We start from the raw sequence: 22,199 nt of genomic DNA, 5'->3' as shown, positions 1-22,199 counted from the left end.
GATTATGAGTTTAAGTCTTGGCATGTCAACTATCGCCTATTGATCTTGTCAAAGTTTTGTTTTTCGTATAAGAACTTGTCTTAGGGGCTATGATCATTACTATGGAGCACATTTTTTTCTTTATCATAAAAATGAATGCATCTTCTACCTAGCCAATTTTTTTTTTTTTTGGCATTACATTGGTACAAACACGTGAATCAAAATTAAAAATAGAAATTTTTTATTTCTTATTCAACATTATTATATAACTACTTCTAAGATATTTTAAATTGTGTTATTAAATATTAGGTAAAAGGTTGAGTATGTCGTGAGTATACCTAGATCTATCTCTCTTACCTCCTTAAAAAAGTTTCCTATACCTGTTTCATTGGTGGAGCCATTAGCTCCAAGAAAATTCTCGGCATACTCAACCTATATCTTGAACCATATAGGTAAAGAAGAACAAATATATTGAGCACTCTCTAAGACTATATAATTTCCGGAACAAATATTTTGAGCACTCTCTTATACTATACAATTTTCTTTTCTAATTGTCTTCTAAGTTCTAACAAGTGTATAGAAAAGGGTTTAGCTCTCACTGAGAGAAAATCTGATTTGAAAACCCCAGATACTAAAGGATCATAGTGGTCCAAATCAATCCATATCAAACATTATGTAGGTAGTGATGTTCTGATCAATGTGTCGCTGATGTATGCTTTATACACCTGATCACGGTAATAAAATAAGAGTTTAGTTTGAGTAGCCATTCATTAATCATTATACACTTGATCACGATTCTTAAATTCTTAATAATAATCATTAGAGCCGCCATTCATGATTCATTAGATCGTTTCAAAGTAATTGTTAACTTATTCCCATCCCCATCAACAGACAAATAAATAAAAAAATTGTTCCAATCCCCTAAAAATCAAAGCCACGCTTCTCCCACTAATGATGATGTAGCGTCACCTCACCTGACCTGCTATCTAATTTTTTTTTTTTTGGGTAAATGCTGTCTAATTATGAGCAGGTACGTTGCCCAGTATGGCAAAAACACAGAGAGGAGAAAAAATAAATAAAAAAAGAGAATATAGATCCAAATGTCAATGTGATGATGTGGCAAGCATTAATCTCTCACACACAATGAACTATAGCCATAATAATTATGCTTCCCTATGGCTATGTTTGGTAGCTAAAGAAAACATGCTATTCAAATACTCTTGAAGCTATTAATCAGATCTAGTATGAATAGTGTACGATGATATTTGGAGTTGATGGCTCTTCTAAGATTCTTTGATTTGGGATTAATGGGAAAGAGGTGAATCCACCACATCGTCTTCATCTAGGAGGATGATTTTTTGTTTTTTTATGTGTTTATCTCTCTCATCAAATTTTCTATTTTTTTTTTCCTTGGCTTTCAAACATAGTTTATGGATTTTTCATCTTCTAGGTTGCATTCGATTTTGACCTTTGGCTGGTTGAAGAACATTTTTTTTTTTGATAAAAAATGCTCCACAAAATTATATATATCAGAGGATATTATAAGGAGACTGGAGAATACCTTAAGTGATGGTGTTTAGGTGTGTGCCGGCAATTTAGATCCTCTCCAATCGGGGATGGTTAGAAAGTGATAAACTAGACACAAAACAAGAGAGAGAAAGAGATTTGAATCTATCGTAGAATGGATACTAGGAAGTTGGAAAGGTATTATTAACTTCGTATATTAAGAGAGAGCAATATGACCTTATATGAATGTTTTTTCCTCAATGGTGGACGATTTTTTTTTTTTTTTCCTCCAAATTTCAAATACCCATGCAAGGTTTTATGAATCTAACATATATATGATACCAATTCGACTCATAAGTCATACCAGACCAATACCAGTCGATATGTATTGATATAGTATTGGTTTCAGAACTAACCGAAACCCATTTCAATAGTTTTGCTTGATTTAACTGATCAGTGTTGATGACCGGGTTCAATCGTTAATGTGTGGGTCTTTGCTTTGGCAAATATCTCTAAGTGTCGGATCTTAATTGGCTCATAACTTATGTACCAACACTTATCGTCAACATATCAAATCGCAACGGCAGCATTGTGGTTGTTCCGGGCCTAATGACCTTTGGATTCGTTGGGTGAGGACCGGGGCCCACTTTGACAAGAGCAGAGAGCACGAGCCGTTTGTAAAGGGATTAGGATTAAGATTAGGATTAGCATGCGTGTGATGCGCATGGCGACGCGGCTACCCAATCATCAGACTTCACCTAACACTGATGGCCGACGGCTCGTGCCCTTTAAGTTTGGAGGCGCTGGCATTTTCCACCAATCACATAGTCCCACGTGTATCATGTACCTACCATTTGTCATTTCTGGTCTAATATAATCCATCAATTGAAATCGCCACATTATCTAACCATGTGGTAGAAGATATACCTTGTGATGTTTGTAAGAATAACAAACACATGTGATAATAATAATTAACAAAGAATGCCAAAATCTAGGACATAATCTAGGACATATTTCATGACAATGACTCGTGCAATGTCAGTTGAAATTGGAGAGAGATCTTTAGTATATACATTCACACTTACACATGTTTTATGTATCAATATTTGTCTCACTTATTGTCATTTAATGGACGAAGAAAGGTATTTATAGAAGCAAAATTGAAACATGTTGACACCTAAAGCATATGTGCAGTCTTGCAAGTTCGCATGTTACGATCCCATATCAATTTATCAGGGTCGATCTCACATTAATTTCTTATGGGAATTGATGTGGATTGATATAATATTGGGTCCTCTCACCTTGTTATATGTTCATGAGGTTGAGTTATTCTAAGACTCTATCATAGCACCCATTGTTTTCCATTTTGAAATGACTCCTCTATCTCTCTCCTTTTTTTAATATAATAAAAAAAATGTTGAATTGTTATTCCAAGGAATGAGTGCACCCAATTGGCACTTACCCTCTCTCTCTCTCTCTAGCAGAAGTCATATACAGTAGAATGCAAGTACATTACCCAAGTATAGTCTACTCTGTTTTTTTCTGCGTAATGACTGTGGAGTATTTAGACTCGAGAATGATAGAGAGATAAAACCAAAATAAGGAGAAGATAAAGCCACCTAACAATCCCATTTCCATTTTAGAGTTTTGAAGACAAGCAACCTTTTCTACCGCTTACCACACAATGTGATTATTTTTCAAATTTTTACCGCGAAGGCACAGAAGTGTGATGGAAGGAAGAAAGGATGATCTTAGACGTAAAACACACGCAATCTCAAAAGTATCTAATGAGGTATATGATATTAACACGTAGCAGACATTGACAATCCATAGAGGCTTGTGAGTTGTGACGTAATGGTCAAACAGGACTGATGATTAAAGGGGTTTTTTTTTTTTTTTTGACAAGATGATGATTAAGGGGTTAGTCATGGAGTTTTAATGAAAACCCGTCAGTTCCAAAGACGAATAAACGGTTTGAAACGTCAACGAACCCATTTCTTCTCTTCCCCTTCTCCCGCCTTATTTGCTAACTTCGACTCCTTTGCTGCTCTGTTTTTGTTTCCGCGTCCCCTGTTTTTTAATTTTATCTAATCCCCTCTGTATTGTCATCTGAAGCTGATCCAGAAATAACCCATTTCGCTGTTGATTAACAAAGATATAGGAAAGAGGAGCTTGAGAATTAGAAAAAAAAAACCATGGTTCAGGGACCTGCGTCTCAGAAGAATCGCTTCTGGGTGGATGAAAAAGGTAGACGTGGTCAGCTCAACAATTTGGATGGACTTCAGATTTCTCTATCTAGTTCTTTCAATGGCAATGAGGAGATTGCTAAGGGATTTGAAGGCTCCGAAGCCAATTTTAAGCGTATTAAATTAATGGGTTCCCATCAACAGGTACACAGAGAGAAGATATCATGATATCCAATAATTCTTCTTGGTTTTGTACTTCTGGGCTTGAATCTCCTACCCATATTAAAAATGGGAGTTGGATCGTTCTTCAAGAAAAGGAGAAGAAAGAGTTTCATTTTCTTTTTAATGCCCTAGTGACTAGTTTGTTCTATACCTCTTTAATTCCTCCATTTCTGCAGGTTGAAGTGAAAAATGTTTTGGAAGAATCCAGTCCTCTTGGCTTAACACTCAGGAAGACTCCATCTTTTCTAGACCTCATAGAGATGAAGCTGTCTCGGGGAAGGAATCTTAGTCGAGGCGACGTAGATTTCAATATGGGAAAGGTGAAGAGCGAAGATTTTTCCGCCCAACCTATTGCAGAGAAACTGAAAGCTTCCAATTTCCCTGCAAATTTGCTTAGAATCGGCACCTGGGAAAGAGTGTCTATACACAAAGGCGACTTGGTTGCTAAGTGTTACTACGCAAAGCATAAACTCGTTTGGGAAGTGTTGGAGTGTGGATTGAAGAGTAAGATCGAGATCCAATGGTCAGACATTTCTGCCATTAGAGCAATTTTCCAAGATAACGAAGCTGACATTCTAGAAATCGAGGTTATATTTGGCTCTTTCTTCTTCTGATTCTTTTTTCTGTTGGGGAGGAACTTGTATTTTGTTACACAATAACTAATGAAAGATGGGTTTTTGCAGTTAAGCCGTGCACCAATGTTCTTTAGAGAGACAGACCCTCAACCCAGAAAGCACACTCTTTGGCAAACTACATCGGATTTCACAGGAGGTCAGGCCCCCATATACAGGTATGAGGCAACCCACAAAGCCTCCATGGAGTCTCTCTCTCTCTCTCCTGTGGGTGTTGCCATTTTCTAACACCCAAAAAGAAAATCTTTCCTTACATATACAGATATTAAGTACATGAGATTATTTGTGTAATAGCTTGATATGAAAATTGCGCTTCTCCAAACTTGAAATAAATTGATTTTTTTTTTTTTTTTTTTTAATAAGAGAAAATATTCATATCTCTAGAAGCAGATAGTTCAATGGTCTCTACTAAATTTGGTGTCTCTGTTTCTTTCTTCAGGCAGCACTATGTCCAATTCCCTGGAGGAACCTTTGAGAAACACTATGAGAAGCTCTTACAATGTGACAAACGGTTGTTCATGTTGAGCAAAAAGCCTTTCCCTACACAAAACTCCCCATATTTCTACTCAAATCTCTATGAGTACCCGGCCTTCTCTTTCGGCTTCAATGGCTATCAACCAAGTTCACACTTTCCCCATTTGAGTGTTCCTAGCTCTAATGCAATGCCTCTGCAACAACTTCGGAATTTCGAAACTATCAAACTTTCCCTTACTGTCAATGACCAAAATCTCTGCAATAGAGAGGGAGAACAAGTTGGAGAACTACCCTTGATTGCTTCCACAAGAAGAGACATTCAATTGCCTTGTGGAGATGATTTAGTGAATAACCATCCTCCTCCAAACAATTTATTACTAAACAAAATCGCCGATCATTTGCTAAACGATCCATTTGCATCGGTATGCTCTGATGAGCAAAGAATTTTGGCCAAGGTGAAGTCTATGTGTAACCTTCTTGACATGTCAAGGGAACCAATCCCGACGGGGAATTTGAACAAACATCTAGACATTGATATGAAATGCAAAGCATATGGAGGCCAAGATTACAAGACAAATAATCACAATATGCTTAGAAACATGGAGCAATCAACTGGTGGCAGTGACTCTACTAAACAAGGTTGCAATGAAAATACATTGATGAATCTCACAAGAAGCCCATCGTCTCCATATTTCTCTGTGGATCCTGTAATGGAAGACGCTGGTTGTGTTTATAATCATCCTACCAATGGTGACAAGATTAGGGTGATGGGATTGTAAATTGATTTTGTTTTTTATATTTTAATTTTCGTTGGTTTGGAGGTAGGGAGCATAAGTAGATCATCATCATCATCATTTTTTGTAGAAATTGAAACTATAAATGTTTATCAGGAGATCTCTCTCTCTCTCTCTCTCTCTCTCTCTCTCTCTCTCTCTCTCTCTCTCTCTCTCTCTCTCTAAATTGCTATTAGGGTGGCCTTTTGTCTCTAAAATGCAATTTAGATTTGATGAGTTATCAAGTATGGTTTTTGATAAGGGTAAATCTCTCTGACCACGACACGCCCAGGAAGCGTTCAAACTAATGTCGCACTGCCACCTCGGCATCTCATAAGGCCAAGCTTCGACCTCGGTCCCTCATCAGCCCGAGTTGCCACCTCGGCCCCCATCAGCCTGAGCTACCACCTTGGCCTCTCCTCTGACCGAGCTGCCACCTCGGCCCCCATCAGTTCGAGCTGCCACCTCGGGCTCTCCTCTGGCTGAGCTGCCAACTCGGCCCCCATCAGCCCGAGCTTCCACCTTAGCCCCCATCAGCCCAAGCTACCATCTCGGCCTTCATCAGGCCGCACTGCCACCTCGGCCTCTCCTCTGGCCGAGCTACCACCTCGGCCCCACATCATCAGGCAGGGCTCTCATAAACGTGCTCTCATCCACTCCTACATTCAAGGAACGTAATCCCTGATTACAAGGACAAGACTCTATCCATTACACTTCATCAGAGGCATCCTCCCTTCCCACGACTTGCACTTCCAAGATAAGAGGGGAACATTCCCCCTGCTGTATAAAGATATGACTTAGGCATCGGAGAGTCCCTCGTCAGGTCAGCCCGGCTCTCCCCTGTCTTTTCTTCTGTGCAGATTAGCTGAAACATCAGGAGCTACAAGGAAAATCAGCTGGTCAATTTTTACCACATAAGTTTTAATTGAAAAATAAAATAAATTTTGCAAAATGTTCCTTATCCCCCTTCAAAACTTGATTCATCTAAGCTCCAAAACCCAGTTTATTAATAAGATTGTTATTTTTATTTATACATGACCAAGGATTAAAGTATCGGTATCGGTCGTCGTATCGGTCGGCCAAAATTAAGATATGTATCGGAGGATATCGTATCGTATCAGAGATACGCTAAGATACGCACATAAATGGATATGAAACACTTTTTCATACACTTTTACATAAAAAAATAATTAAAAAAGTTATATATAACATGTATTATGCATAAACAATAAATCGAGAGCATCGCATTAAAAATCCAAAGTTTGTAGTTGTCCCATAAATGTAAAACCCTTGTTCCCAACCTTGATTTCCACTTTAGTTAGAGAGAAAAATTGTTGGTAGCAACTTTGAAACAAAAACACCTCAAAAAATTATGTTTTTCTAAAAAATTACCCATTTTGGTCATTTTATGACTGTATCGGTACGTATCGGTCGATACATACCGATACATACCGAAAACGTACATTTCACTTCAATTTTGATTTTTCATAGAGTATCGGTACATATCGGTGCGTATCGGTGCGTATCGTAAGATAAGTATCGATACAAAAGGGTTTTAAAAATTTCATGTATCGTATCGGTCAGCATCGTATCGGTAAGGGCCGATACGGTACGATACGGACCGATACTTTAAACCGTGTACATGACATTTATTTGGAAATATTAATATAAAATTATCCACCAAACCCTTCGATTGCGATTCTAAGGTGAACCGTTTCATTTTCATGTAGTTAACTTTTTGTACAGTGATTTTAAACACGAGATTGATTGTCGAGCTTGAACCACCCCATTATGGATATTATGGGCTTGTGTCTTAAGCCAAGAGAAGACACAATTGATCTTATTAAGACCTAAAATCTTTTATATTTTTTGGTTCATTGAAAGACCAAAAATTGCCCACAATTTGTAAGACAAAAGTTGTTGAAAGAGCTGAGTTAGGTCTGGTTCATTGAAACCGTAACCAAACATGCACATGAATTCTAACTTTAATAGTGGATCAGCCTTTGGATCACCATGCAATCAAATAGACGTCAAGTGAACGTTTTGCTTTTAATTTTTGGTTAGGTTTGGTCCATAATTTTGGACCAGGTTTTTCTTAAGCCAAGGCGAAGGAAGAATTTTTTTGACAATTACATATTTCCTCATCCTCTGATTTTTCACTTTTCTGGCAATGACGGATTGTGATTTCTATACACCATCATGGAATCCACCATGAATGTTTTTAATTTACATTTGGATAATTTTGATGATAGGAAATTACCTTGAAACAAAAATTTGAGATGTTTAGGCTTAATTATAAAGAAAGAAGCAAACAATAATATTACATCAAGAATTAGAAGAATGAAATTGTACGTTTGAACCAAAGTGGATAGCACAGCTTGTGAGCAACCAACTTGATACGAACTGTAAACTCATGAGATTTTTATATAACTAAACAACTAGCAATGATGTATGGAAGTTGATCCCATGGATTCAAGAATCACGCTTCTTGATTCTTGCCCATCCATGTATGTAATATTGTAATCCTAGGTTAGGGCAGATTACCGCCGATTGGGCTGGTTCTTAACCGATCCAATTCTGATCCAGGCAGCCCGATACGCATCCCGATTCTGAGTTTAATAGTGTCATCCACTCGCCAGTCGCCACTGATCCCACAGCTTCCCGCCAAAACGCATAACTCTGCCCTGCATTTCCCGCCAAAAGACCGAAGGTCATCCTCAAATTTGCTCTCCGATAATCTGGTTCTTGTTCTAGGCTCTCCTCTCTCTATCTCTCTAACGCAGCGCACACAGACGGACGCAGCGGAGAAGCATGAAGGATCTGGACTTCAATGCCGACAAAGGTAAGCACACATCATAAGTCACACATCCCTTATTCCTCTCTCACCCCATCTCTATTTATCAAGTCGAGCTACTGATCTGTTGCAGGCCTCGCAAAGGATTTCCTGACGAACTTCGCAGATGTGCATGGCGAACCCAAATACCTCAACATCCTCGTAAGTCTCTTCCTCTCTCAGCCGAAACAAGAGTTTATTGTGATTCCTAACACCTGACATCTCTCACTGTTCCTCAGCAAGAAGTCGCCAACCGTAAAATCAGAGCAGTCCAGATCGACCTCGAGGATCTCTTCAACGTAAACTCTCTCTCACATCTCAATATTCTCCCTTCTTTCAGGGCTTCTTATTTTAGTAAAACCCTAATGGTACTACTCATTTTTCCCCTTCCCCTTCCCCTCATTAGTATAAGGACTTGGACGAGGAATTCCTTAGACGGGTTACTGAAAATACTCGTCGATATATTGGTATTTTCGCCGATGCCATTGATGAACTCATCCCACAGCCAACAGAGGCATTTCCGGATGACGACCATGATATCCTGATGACTCAGAGAACGGAGGAAGGGACTGAGAATGCAGATGGTTCGGATCCGCGCCAGAGGATGCCCCCAGAGATTAAGCGTTTCTAGTAAGTATTAAGGACAAACCATTTTTCCAATGCCGTTGCACTTCATGCTTGTAGTGATATATCTTAATAAATTTCTCTCTCAAATAAACTCTTTGTAATTGTAACATAATAGTGGCAAATTTGTTGTCAGTTGATAACTTATACTGTGTGATCTTATAGAGCGTTAAGGTCAGGTCGGCCATGAATTGGGGCTTTAATTAAGATGCTAATTGCTTTGTTGATATGGATATCTATCAAACTTGTCCATTGGTTTTGTTTGTTTGATGCTCATCCCTCCCACCCCTCAACCCTACAACAGAATCCAGTACTTCATAGCTTCTAATACGTGATGTGCATGTCTTCCTGTATCATTCTATCTTGTAATGCAGCGAAGTCTACATAAAAGCGTCTTCTAAAGAAAGACCATTTTCACTTCGAGAAGTTAAAGCTTCCAATATTGGCCAGCTTGTAAGGATTTCTGGGATTATAACTCGATGTTCGGATGTTAAGCCATTGATGCAGGTAGCTGTGTATACATGTGAAGAGTGCGGTTTTGAAATTTACCAGGTATTCAATTCTAGATGGCCTTAAGTGTTTTCTAGTTAATATCATCAGATTTATCATTTCATGTATTGTATTTCGCAGTTTATTTCATAGGAGAAATAGCCCTAGATAGAGTTGTACAGAAGAGCATAATTAGTGTATAATGAGTTTGCATGAGGTTTGGTTGAGTTGTATCTTAGGCATATGGTTACTGAAGAAGGCTTATCATTACTTTTAATTTCTTATGTTCATCATGATATTCACATGTTCCAATTGTTGGATTTGACACAATGATTAATTTATCTTTCCTCTTTTTTTTTTTCTGATGAAAAACCAGGAGGTAACTGCTAGAGTATTCATGCCTCTGTTTGAATGCCCGTCCAACCGTTGTAAAATCAACAAAACAAGAGGGAATCTCATCCTTCAGCTAAGGGCATCAAAATTTTTGAAATTTCAAGAGGTACTATATCCACTCTCATCTTCCATAGAGGCATAGAGCTTCAATTTCATGGCGTTTAGTAAACCAGAAGTTTATCTACATGGTTTTGTAGTGAAATTTTTTTTCTATGGTTTTGTTCTATCTTTATAAAGTCATACATCAAGTGATGTTTCTTCTTGTTTTGCATATTATTAGCCATTAAGAATGTATTTATGCAGGCAAAAATTCAAGAATTAGCGGAACATGTTCCAAAGGGTCACATACCACGGACAATGACCATTCATTTTAGAGGAGATCTCACTAGGAAGGTTTGTTGATATATTTTCTTACTATGCTGAGGGAAGATGGGGGTTGCATCTCAAATTCCTGTCCAGAGTACATTCACATATATTTTCAGAATTTAAATCGGTCATCTTAAAAGGGGAAATTAAATTCTTTTTTTTGGGGGCGTGGGGTTGTTGAATTTTAAATTTCAAGTCATTACTCATAGGAACATTGACAGGCTTTTGAGCAGTGCTTTAAATCTCAAGAGAATATGAAAGTGGATTTTCTTCTCATTTTTTTGGGGGATTTGGGGAGGTTTCCCCCTGACCTCAAGTTTCCATAATTATATGATGCTTACTGATTTGTGCCCCCCCCCCCCCTTTTTCCCTCTTTGGTGGTATCGTCCAGGTAGCCCCAGGTGATGTTGTTGAATTGTCAGGAATTTTTCTTCCTATTCCATACACAGGATTTAGAGCAATGCGGGCAGGCTTGGTTGCAGATACATACCTGGAGGCCATGTCCGTTACCCATTTCAAGAAAAAATACGAGGAGTAAGTTATTTCTGATTCTTGGGAATGCATATGAACTGAAATGACCCAAATACCACTTCACAATTATGCAGCATTCCTAATTTCCTATCACTTCATTCCCTTTTCGATTAATGAAACAAGAGTGAAGTGCGTGCTCCTCCTCCCTTTGTTGTCTCTTCCCTGTCGGTTTTATGAAATGAATTACTTTTGCACTTGTCAAGAGCCAAATCTCTCCTAGAAATTACTTGATGGTACTTTTAGTAAGATACGAATGCATAAGCATATTCTATAGTTACCCAAAGTAATGGAAATAGGTTAATTTGGAGTAGATGATTGGAATAATTATAAAGGCAACAATCCTGTAGGGGTACGATGTCTTGTATTATGTTGCTTGCATTTGTTGGTTGATTCCGAAGAGGCCCAGAGGAAGTGGCCCGGCTTGCCCGTTTATCTTTGTTATTGGGACCTTGATGAACTAGCAGATCCATGGTGGGGATTCGTCGGTGGTAACCCGAGGAATTTTCTTTAGGGCTATGTGGGCATTTCGGTAAGCTACCTTATAGGGTTTCACTATGAATTTCTAGAGAGAGCTCTTTCTCTATAATCACTCTGAGAGAGGTGTGAGGACAAGCAGTTGTTACCCTATTCTCCATTGATAGTGAAGCAAATATCATTTTACCGTGGACGTAGGAAATCTTGCCGAACCACATAAATCCTCTTTTGTGTGATTGTGTGATTGTTTGTTTGCAATTTTTGTTCTTTTCTGCATCGTTTTAGGGTCATGTTTTCTATAACATCCTTAGTTCTATTGAATGTTGAGAAATTCTCTTGGTTCCAACAAATGTGTTGAGCATTCTTTACACTTCAGACCATTTCAAATTGGATCTGTGGAGATTTGATTCAAACAAGAAGGGCCATGATTTGTCGTGACAGTTACAACTTGGCCAGCTAGTTTGAAGACATGGGTTTGAGTCTGAGGGCGGCCATTTTGTGCAAAAAAGTGCTGAATGTCATAAATAAACCCTTATTTACCCCCAGAACCCTGGCATTGGGATTTGGTCCTTGGACCAGGTTACAGTGCCCCCCTCCCTTTAGTCTTAACAAAAAACTTTTCCTTGGGGAGTTGAAAAGGGAATAAGTAAGCTGTCATTTTTGCTCTGTGTTTGCACACAAATACGTAATCATTAATTTCATTTTGGGATAATGTCCCTTAAGGGACCTTCTAGGAATCAAGCTATCAGTACAGCTAATGGTATTTTTGTTTCTTTTGTGTATTCCCATGCTTTTCTTTTGATCTTGTATGTAACATAATGGCTTTTCTAGACATTTGGAGCCCCTTATGTATTTACAGATGAAACTCCTTTGTCTAAAATAAACAAAATAAAGATCTGTAACCTCAGTTATTCATTTTTCATCAACTCATTCTAGTTGCATTATTGAATATCTTCTGTTGTTCATCCATATAAAGATTTAAGATATCTGGATGATGACAAAGTATAGAAGGATGTCGACTTTAATTAATAGCTCCTTACTTACAGGTATGAACTTAGAGAAGATGAAGAGGAGCAAATTACACGCTTAGCTGAGGATGGTGATATTTACAATAAGTTGGCAAAGTCTTTAGCACCTGAAATTTTCGGCCATGAAGATGTGAAAAAAGCTCTTCTTCTTCTCCTTGTGGGTGCTCCTCACAGGAAATTGAAAGATGGAATGAAGGTACTGGCATAAAGGCTGTTGAATGGAAATCAGATTTTCTTTGATGACTATATTAGGCACCAGATAGCTCCTTCTTACTTAAAAAATGCTATGATCTCAAGATGGATCGCTGTCAGAGTAAGCTGGAGTCTATTTCATGAACTTGATGTACAACCAGGATGCTGACATCTTAGCATCCGCATTAGGGACTTTTTCTTATTTGATATCAAATACCCAGCTTGTGTTAGTCACTTAAGACTTGTTATAGTACTGTAATTAACCTGATTTTTCCAGCTTTGATATCATATTTTCCTTTCCTTTATCAACTTGGGTGCACATTCATAATTTTGGCAAGATTAAAACTCGTTCTTTATCATCAACTAAAAAGGTGCCACAGTCATTTTTTTCATCATATCATAACAATTTGTGAATATCTCACTTTCTGATCGCAGATCAGAGGAGACCTCCATATTTGTTTGATGGGAGATCCTGGGGTTGCAAAAAGTCAGCTTCTCAAGCACATAATCAATGTTGCACCCAGGGGAGTGTACACCACAGGGAAAGGAAGCAGTGGGGTTGGTCTAACTGCTGCTGTTCAGAAGGATCCAGTAACAAATGAGATGGTCCTTGAAGGAGGAGCCTTGGTGAGATTTCTAACCACTAGGTGCACTACAGCACTGTCACCTTTCCCTCCAAGTATATCCACATGAAGCATAAAATGGCATCTGATATACGTATATTCTACTTATGCTACAACATTTCTGATTGCGTTGTAGAATGTTTGAAACTATGGGTTTGTAGATATGGATGAGTGCTAGATTGAGATATGGTCCTTCATTCATTGATATAGTGAGGTCACTTTGCTTCGTAGACAAGGCGGCTCGCCCCTAAGGGGGCTTACGAACAAGTGGAGTTGCACGGAACAAAGGCACGGATTATATACCAAGTCTCTCCTATTCTCCTAGTCTTGAAACACCCACCCCCCTAAAAAAAAAATCTAAATGGGGACACGGTTTTGTCGATATAATTAATGAGTTATGCTTCACATGTATCTTAGTATCTCCTAAATAGGCAATCCAATTTCTTTCTCAAAAGTGAAAAGTGCCACTGGGACTGTTTTGATGCTTAGATTATATCAAAGTACTCTGTTCTTTTGCTCCTTTGTGATGTTTATATGGGTGAAAATGTAAATCAGTGGAAGATAAAACTAAGCAATGGATACAGATACATTTATTTAGGTGTATTCCAATGCATTTTAGTAAAGCAAGTCAAAGAAAATGATGACAAGAATCCGAAGGAAGATAACATCAAAATACGACCATATTGCGCAAGCTTATACGCAAAATACAAAGCAGTGACTTGAGTGTCTAGCTGTGTCCAGCATGATGACTCTGAACACAGAAGAAATCTATAAGGAGGAAGTCCCACAAATCATATTTAGGAGCAGTTGAGATAATGTTGTCCTGTTCTTAATCCTTACTGTAAAAAATTTAGACCACATCATCCAGAATGCCAGAGCATGTAGTCATCTATGATCTTTTTGGGCATGCACTGCTTCATTTGAGTCACACAAATCTAAATAGAGTATAATCAGTAGGTTAAACTTCATTTATTAGGAAATATGGTATTTTTCTATAAAGTCATATTACTGAAATATCCAAGGTTATTGCATAAAAAGAAGAAGAAGAAATGTCCAAGGCTCTCTTTTAGTTCATTGTTTCTTTCTAGATTCAGAAAGGAAGAATTGTGTTGCAGGTGCTTGCAGACATGGGCATATGTGCTATTGATGAGTTTGACAAGATGGATGAATCCGATCGGACATCGATACATGAGGTGATGGAGCAGCAAACAGTCAGCATTGCCAAGGCTGGAATCACTACATCTCTCAATGCTAGAACTGCTGTTCTTGCTGCTGCAAACCCTGCCTGGTACAGAACTGCTCTTTTTCTTTAGTATTCTGTCATGCATTCATAAGATAAACCTTCCACTGCTTCTCAAAGTTGGGGGGGGATTAAAGTGGTACAATTTCCTATATGAAGAGTAAGTTCAAGTTTCTTTTTCCCTTGGATATGGATTGACTGGTTCTTTTGTGTAATTAGTTGGTCTCTCAGAATATTGCATCTAGAATAAAGACTTATCTTTGATATTGAAGGGGAAGATATGATCTAAGGAGAACTCCAGCTGAAAACATTAACCTCCCTCCGGCCCTTCTGTCACGTTTTGATCTCCTATGGCTGATTCTGGATCGGGCAGATATGGACAGTGACCTTGAAATGGCCAGGCATATTGTCTATGTCCACCAAAACAAAGAATCTCCTGCTCTTGGGTTCGCTCCGCTTGACCCTTCTGTTCTTCGGTAATTCTCACTTATCAACCTATCGTTGAATTTAAGTCTTTATTTTAAGCAGTTGCAATTGTCTTCGATATATGTTGGTTCTGATTTCAACTTTGCTTTTATGAACAAAGCATGTATTTGAGAGCATGTTTCTTTGACTTGGACTACGTTGATTCTCCCCCCCCCCCCAACATTTTTCTTTAGTATCTTTTGAGGAATATTTTAGTGAATCTATATTAGCTTTTTTACAGTACTAAACAATGCTTGATGAAAGCAATTAATTTGCTTCACTGCGTCAGCATGGTATCATGGTTTGGTACCATAATTTGCAGGCTGTCTGGCATCAAAACAGTAATTTAATGTATTCGGTTTAGTCTTCTGCTATTTTCTTTATATTATTAATGAATGTATTCATGAAATGCTAAACATGTATTTTTGTATGAGTACGTACTAAAACCATTTTAACATTCTGGACATATGCAAATAGGATATGCAGGTATGGTTTATGTAACCAGAAGTATAAAAGTGCTTACACATGGATTAACCATTTTTTAGTATGTCATCCTTTTATTCAAGATTTTTTATCACTTACACTGAATGTTTTAATTTCAAATGGTTAGGGAATAAGTAGAATTTCATTCTGAACAATTGTACTCACGTTTTTATTTTTAGAAATAGCTTTCTGATTATATTTGTTTTTGTCCTTGATTTCCAGGTCATATATCTCAGCTGCAAGGAGAATGTCTCCGTATGTGCCAAAGGAGCTGGATGAGTACATAGCAAGTGCATACACTAGCATTCGGCAGGACGAGTCAAAATCCAATGCTCCACATTCCTACACAACAGTGCGGACTCTACTCAGTATTCTCCGGATATCCATGGTGAGTTATTCTTTTTCTCTTTAGATAATGTTACTTTCTTTGTCACCATGTATCAAAATGCTTGGTAGAGTAAAAGAACCCATGCCATTTATCATTTGTTCATATCAATAAAAGTTATCACTAATTGAGTTGCTAACAGGCACTAGCAAGGCTCAGATTCTCAGAAAGTGTGGCTCAGAGTGATGTGGACGAGGCACTGAGGTTAATGCAGATGTCAAAGTTCTCACTGTATTCAGAAGATCGTCAGAAATCTGGTCTGGATGCCATTTCCGACATATATTCAATTCTGCGAGATGAAGCTGCAAGGATGAACCGTTTGGATGTGAGCTATGCCCATGCACTCAATTGGATCTCCAGAAAGGTTAGTTGCTATTTGTAAAGCTGGAAGACCTAATTGCAAAAAATACCATATGAACCCGGTTGCACTACAGTTTCCTTCGCCTTATGTTGATGGTCAAATTGGCTGGTCTTAATGGTACATGGCCCCAAGTTCCTTTTGATCACATGGTGAGTTGCTAACTTGCACAGAAGACTGTTCAAGCAGATAACAACTCAGCATCTGAAATATCAGTCTCACTCCCAAAAAAATGCAAATGTCATCTGGGACCTTGAGCATGGTTTTTTTCTTTAAATTTTTTTTTTTTAAAGCAATTTAGAACATAAGGGAGATTATAAGCTTGTAGGAAGCCCAAACCAAAACCTTAGTTGGTCAAGCAATCTGTGAGCTGGTTACTCTCAAAGTGGCAAGTCAATAACAAGCCTTTTTCCCTCTAGGTGATCCATTTACTAGTCAATACCTATCTGTTGACTAATTGATACAAGAGGCACATCTGAAGGTGCTTCTTCTCTTGTTTCAATGAAGTGATGGTGTCAGATACCAATAAGTGCTACAAAAGAGAGAGAGAGAGAGAGAGAAAACGCTACCTGATGGCATGTACAACAAAATCAACCACAATACGAAGAAAATGTAATATTGGTGTGTCAAAGTAACGAGTCCAACAACGACATTACAAAGCAAAGTCCCAAATGGAAAAATCCTATAAATTATAATGATTTCTAGCCAACCCGTGTAAAGAATATTAAATAAGTTATCTGATACCAAAGATTTAAATAATATTTTCTTGATCTAGACCAGCTGCTTGGCTAGATTAGGTTGACTGGTGACTTCATATACCACACTAGCTATTGACTAGCTATTAATATCCGATTCATGATCTATCCCCCCAGTGTCTCCAAACATATTGGATATAATCCAGTAAAGTGTCTTAATAGACATTCATAAACTGGGTAAATGGTGATATATGAAAACATTTTTTTTTTACAATACCACCTATTAAAAAGTAACCTGAGGAAGAGACCAGCTTGGGAGGTTATCTCTCACTAGTGGTTTTAATCTTGATCACTCAATTTTTCTGCACCCATCAAAACTTTGCTTCCTGTGCACTGGTAGCAATCTCAACATAATCCTCTTTTGGTGGGACTGATTCAACTATGAAACTGGAGTCAATTTTTTTGTTAAATCAGCAAGTCAAGGATTTAACGTCCTTTCCTTGGCTTATTTGTAAATTCTAATTGTTGGGACTTTGTTTGCATGTGAGCAGGGATACAGTGAAGCTCAATTGAAGGAGTGCTTAGAGGAATATGCAGCTTTAAATGTGTGGCAGATCCATCCAAATACCTTTGACATTCGCTTCATCGATGCTTAATTTTTTTTATTTTGGAGAGAGAACGCTACCTGGTATCATGGCCATGAAACAGCAGGGGGCCAATGGAAGCATGCACTGAGGCATCCAACAGGAAAAGGTGGGATGATCATTCCGCCGACTGTGTCTGGGCACAGGAGCAAGACCGGATGTCATTCTTTTCTCCATCTTTTATAATGAGAACCAATCTGAAAGTTCTGTGCCTATAGGAGCCTAGAATTCTTGATCATGCTCTTATTTAATATAGTTTTCAAGGATGTCTATGTTAGAAAGAAGTTAATGCATTAAGCAATTCAAAATTTTCTTTGTTATTACAGAAACAATCTCTGGTCAATCTTCATCGAGTGATGTGGTTGTCAGGCCTTAAAACATGCTTCCTGCAGGTTGCAGGTTTCTGTGGGAAATGATAAAAAAGAAAAGCTCCATTTCTGGCAGACTCTGAATAGTTGAATACAAGGAGTGGTGATAAAAGGTGATCAGGGTTTGTTCCCAAATCGGTTTTTGGAACAGACTGCCCGACTCGGGTTAGAATCAGCTGTGACTGATCCCGATTTGACACGGCCTATTGGTGGACTCAAAACCTTAGAATAGCTGGGTTTTCCGATCTGTCTGATTCTAGGGCTCTTTTAAGTGTTTTTTTAGGACTGATTCGATCCCCGATTTTATGTTTGAATCTTTGGGCTGGAGTCTGATTCTGCCGAGCCCCGTCCCAACTGCTAGCTAGTCTCTAGCCCTAAACCTGGGGTGTTCAGTCTAATATACACGTTAGGGTTTATAATGTTTGATCTTGTTGAGACGAACCGGCCGCCTGTGGATTTAGGCTGTGTGGCTACCGTGCTTGGTCGCTAGGAGAAAGGAAAAAAAAGAAAAAGAAAAGAGATGAACTGATAAAGAAAATAAAAGTTATATCTGTCTAGCAACTAATACATGAAAAGAAAAAAAAAATTATTTTCTTGTATTTTAAGTAGGATTTATTTATTTATTTATTTATTTTTTTGAATGACACAAAAGAAAACTTCACCATTGAATTTGGAAATTCAAAAAAGGAATTTTATCCTTATTCTTTTGTTTTCTCTTATGCCAAATACATCCTTAGGCTAACCATGTTTGCAGGGTCGATTGACACAAATCTTGATCGACCATATATTTATTGATGGAAAGTGATTAATCATTACGTTGGAGATAGCTTATTTTTTTCTTATCCACATGTATTTATGCAAATGTATCTAATAGTAAGGACCAAACTTTCTTTCAATGAATGGTAAATGAGGAATTCCTTTGCTATATGAGTGTCTCGAAACAATATGGTAGAACAATGAAAGGTGTTTCACATCTCTAATATATAAGGGACAGGTAATTATAATCATAGATTTGTGGATAAATCCTTTATACTTGGTAAAAGAAACTAACTGCCCCTAAATAGTAATTAGTGAAATTGCCATAGATATATTTTCAGCTTATGAAAATAATTGGACAAATTACTCTGGAGTAAGGCTGTAATTTTCTTTAACAAGGGGGGGAGGGGTGATAACATCACTATCTAGTGAGCCAGCTCAGCCAGCCAAATCACATTACAAGAAATAGGTAATAAATGATATTTATGTTAAAACATGGTCGGATAAAGTTCAATTACTGAAGGATCATGTGCTTTAACCTGATATAGGATTCTTTCAAGCATAATCATAAGGCTTTGCCTTTTGTTTTGGCTGAATATTTCTTATTCGTTATGCAATTAAGCTTAGGTCCAAGTTTTTCACTAGTCAAAGTGAAGGAGGTATTCCATCATTGATGGCCATTATTATTGTTAGATGGACATAGGAGAAAAGTGAAAGGTATTTTTGACTATATAAATAAGTAAAGTAATGATGACTTAAGATTCTTGTGTGTAATGGTGAAAGAAAGGATTGAGTTTTCCTTCACCCACGGTCACAGGAGAATTCCTAGACCAATGGGATCAGATGGTGTCCATAAGGTATAAGGGAATAATGGGGGCGTATTATGAACAATTTTTAATTAGGAGTATATGTTTTTACCATTGATAGCTGTACCATTCCCTGATCACACGACGAAGGAAAAGTTTCTCCTTTAGCTAATTATAGAATCTCTTCAAACGACCATGTGATATAATATTAAAAAGATTGAAGTTATAATTTGTCTTAAATAAAATGGTCGAGTATAAATGGATAATTATAATAAAAAGATATGGACACATTAATGAAATTACTATATCATCTTTTCATGTGGCATAATTAGGTGGACTATATGGATGTAAATCCCTATGTGAATCTGGCGAAAAATATTAAAAGAAAAATCCCTCATTTGCCTTTAATTATTTTATTAATTGACATGTAAAGATTAAAGAAATACTAATCCATTGCTTATAGCTTTTTCCCCCTTTAGATGAACATAACATTGTTTGTTGAGATACAACAATTCTTTGAAGTCCTTTGCATTTTACACGTTATATATCACTTTCTTTCTTCTTTTTTTTTTTGAAGAATCTTCTTAATCAGCACATAGATTTATCTCATGCAAAGTGAAACGGGGTTGAGATTTTGAAGGACAAGTATGCCTCAATCATGTTCATGCTAAATTTCAAAACATCCAAGTTTGCCAAGTGGCAAAACCTAATATTAAGAATTTTAGGGCTATCAATATGTGCAAGTGACTACAATGCGGGGTGCGTTGTCTTACACAAAAAAGCATGACATCAAATGATTGAATCTGATACTAAAATTTGACTTGTTTTATATTGAGGTCATTCTCTATGTATACAACGATTAGATTCTCAATATCATCATTCCATGTGGTAAAACAAAAAATTTTCTTATTATTATTGATATTGTTTCCTAAATGAATGTGGAAAAGCATTCAGTAGTTTTTTTTTTCCCCTCATTTTATATTCGAAAAATTCATGATATAATTCATTATAATTTGATGACTTTATAATTTCAGGACATGTTATTAACACTCCCGTATCATTTGATTCTAACATTACATTCACATTTTTAACCTAGTAAAATATACAAAGGTAGTCTAAACCTAGACAATGTTGCCATAATATGGGCATATTGATAAGTGATTAATGGACTGATTGTTCCATGCTCAATAATATAGGAATTCTCACTTCTCAATCCATTTTAAGATGTACCTTAGAATTCCCCCCTCCCACCTCCCCCCTCAAAAAAAAAAAAGAGTTGGAAGATTCTTCCATAGATTACGAAGGTTCCTTCCTCCATTTATTTTGGGGGAAAAGGACCTTGTTTATGAGTGCGGGATTGAACCTAGACACATAAGGTGCAAAATGACTACTCTACCCCCATAAAAGGTAAAAATATCCACTATGTTGATGCTTTCACATATGCTCCTATTGGTCCTGCATTGATTAGAGCCACGTGGTGGGACAAATAACACTTCCCCAATGTTTTGATCAGAGATTGCTCTTTTTAATCTTTTTAATCTTTTACTAATGTGACTTTATGGCTTTGTGCTGTTAGGGCAAAAAAACTGATAGCCGTTGTATTTAAAAATTGGAGGGTATTGTTCAACTATTACCCCTTCAATCCGTCCACCACTCACCCTTTTGTCCCCATTTAATTTGGCTTTTTTTTTTGTTTTATAAATAATTAATATCTTATTTATTTTTATATCCTAATTTTGACTATATCCACCGATATATATCGTATGATTTTGTTGACTTTTATTTGATGAAATCAGTGATTAGGTTCTTAAATCATGTTTTGCCACTTTTAATTGCCCTTTACTAATTTTCCCTATTTACCATGACATAATTTTGTTACCAAAAAATTTGTTATATATTGTTTTAGTTGCGTTCGTAAAGTCTATCAAGAGGAGTGGGTGTAAAGGTTTAAAAAAGGCCTTCGTCCCTCTCGCCCCACCCGCCCCCCCTCTCTCTCTCCTCTCTCCGAACCAAATAACAAAAGGAACTTGGAGGAAAACAGAGAAAGCAAAGGTCGCTCGCTCGCTCGCTCGCTCGCTCTACTCTCGGGTAACCTCAATTTATAGCTTGCGAGTCGCGACGCATGTAACAATTGCCGATTAATTTGTCACATTCGCGGCACTGCAATCGTTGATCCACTGAAAACATCACCTACCAATTCAGCAATCGAAGGCAGTGTCTTATTTAACTCCCAGGAAAAAAGCTCGGGATTTTGGTCTCTGAACCGACTCCATTGAAGGTATTCCAGTTTGAATTGGAGAAGTGACTCAATTTGATGTATCAGATAGGGTCATCGCGTATCTGGGAATGGATCTCGGATGTTTTCTGTCGCTTTTTGCAAGTGTATGGTGAGTTTATTCTTATTGAAACTGGGTAGTAATAAGAGCTTGAAATTGGGTTCTTTTTGTGGCAGAGGAATGCATTATGGATTTGGGCATATTAGGGTTTTGGAAGCGTTGAGACGAGTTCCAGGTATTGGGCAATCACCCATCCGGTTAGAGTACTCGGAGCACTCACAAATTAACGGTTTGGATTGGATGTAGTACTTTTATTTGTCCTTTATATCTTTATCTTCTTTCCTACTTGTAGTTGAATTTGTGAGTTCTGAAAAAGAAATGTTGTCAGTTGTCTTACT

General features: G+C 37.6%; 3 protein-coding genes across 3 annotated transcripts in view; all 3 read left to right on the top strand.

Moving 5' to 3' along the window:
* The first annotated feature begins 3,430 nt into the window (after positions 1-3,430).
* LOC122092421 lies at positions 3,431-5,891 on the top strand. The gene is made up of 4 exons (XM_042662738.1): positions 3,431-3,875; positions 4,070-4,480; positions 4,577-4,683; positions 4,965-5,891. Exons 1-4 carry the CDS (start codon positions 3,681-3,683, stop codon positions 5,776-5,778), a joined length of 1,527 nt encoding a protein of 508 aa, XP_042518672.1. The 5' UTR covers positions 3,431-3,680; the 3' UTR covers positions 5,779-5,891.
* Positions 5,892-8,430: 2,539 nt separating this feature from the next.
* Positions 8,431-17,924, top strand: LOC122092101 (DNA replication licensing factor MCM7). The gene is made up of 15 exons (XM_042662412.1): positions 8,431-8,614; positions 8,700-8,767; positions 8,845-8,904; positions 9,012-9,235; positions 9,604-9,781; positions 10,095-10,217; positions 10,415-10,504; positions 10,869-11,011; positions 12,529-12,706; positions 13,138-13,329; positions 14,441-14,613; positions 14,838-15,041; positions 15,736-15,901; positions 16,041-16,262; positions 17,503-17,924. Exons 1-15 carry the CDS (start codon positions 8,584-8,586, stop codon positions 17,605-17,607), a joined length of 2,157 nt encoding a protein of 718 aa, XP_042518346.1. The 5' UTR covers positions 8,431-8,583; the 3' UTR covers positions 17,608-17,924.
* A 3,900-nt stretch (positions 17,925-21,824) lies between these two features.
* The window catches only part of LOC122092300 (bromodomain and WD repeat-containing protein 3-like), a 46,016-nt gene continuing 45,641 nt past the window's right edge, over positions 21,825-22,199 (top strand). The window contains exon 1 of the mRNA XM_042662621.1: positions 21,825-21,912. Within this exon, the coding sequence (XP_042518555.1) occupies positions 21,883-21,912 (30 nt within the window). The 5' untranslated portion in view covers positions 21,825-21,882. The remainder of the gene's footprint in view (positions 21,913-22,199) is intronic.

The sequence above is a fragment of the Macadamia integrifolia genome, chromosome 10, assembly GCF_013358625.1.
Source record: "Macadamia integrifolia cultivar HAES 741 chromosome 10, SCU_Mint_v3, whole genome shotgun sequence".
In the NCBI taxonomy this organism is placed as follows: domain Eukaryota; kingdom Viridiplantae; phylum Streptophyta; class Magnoliopsida; order Proteales; family Proteaceae; genus Macadamia; species Macadamia integrifolia.
Note: the sequence above shows the minus strand (reverse complement) of the source record. Positions and strands in the feature narration are given on the sequence as shown.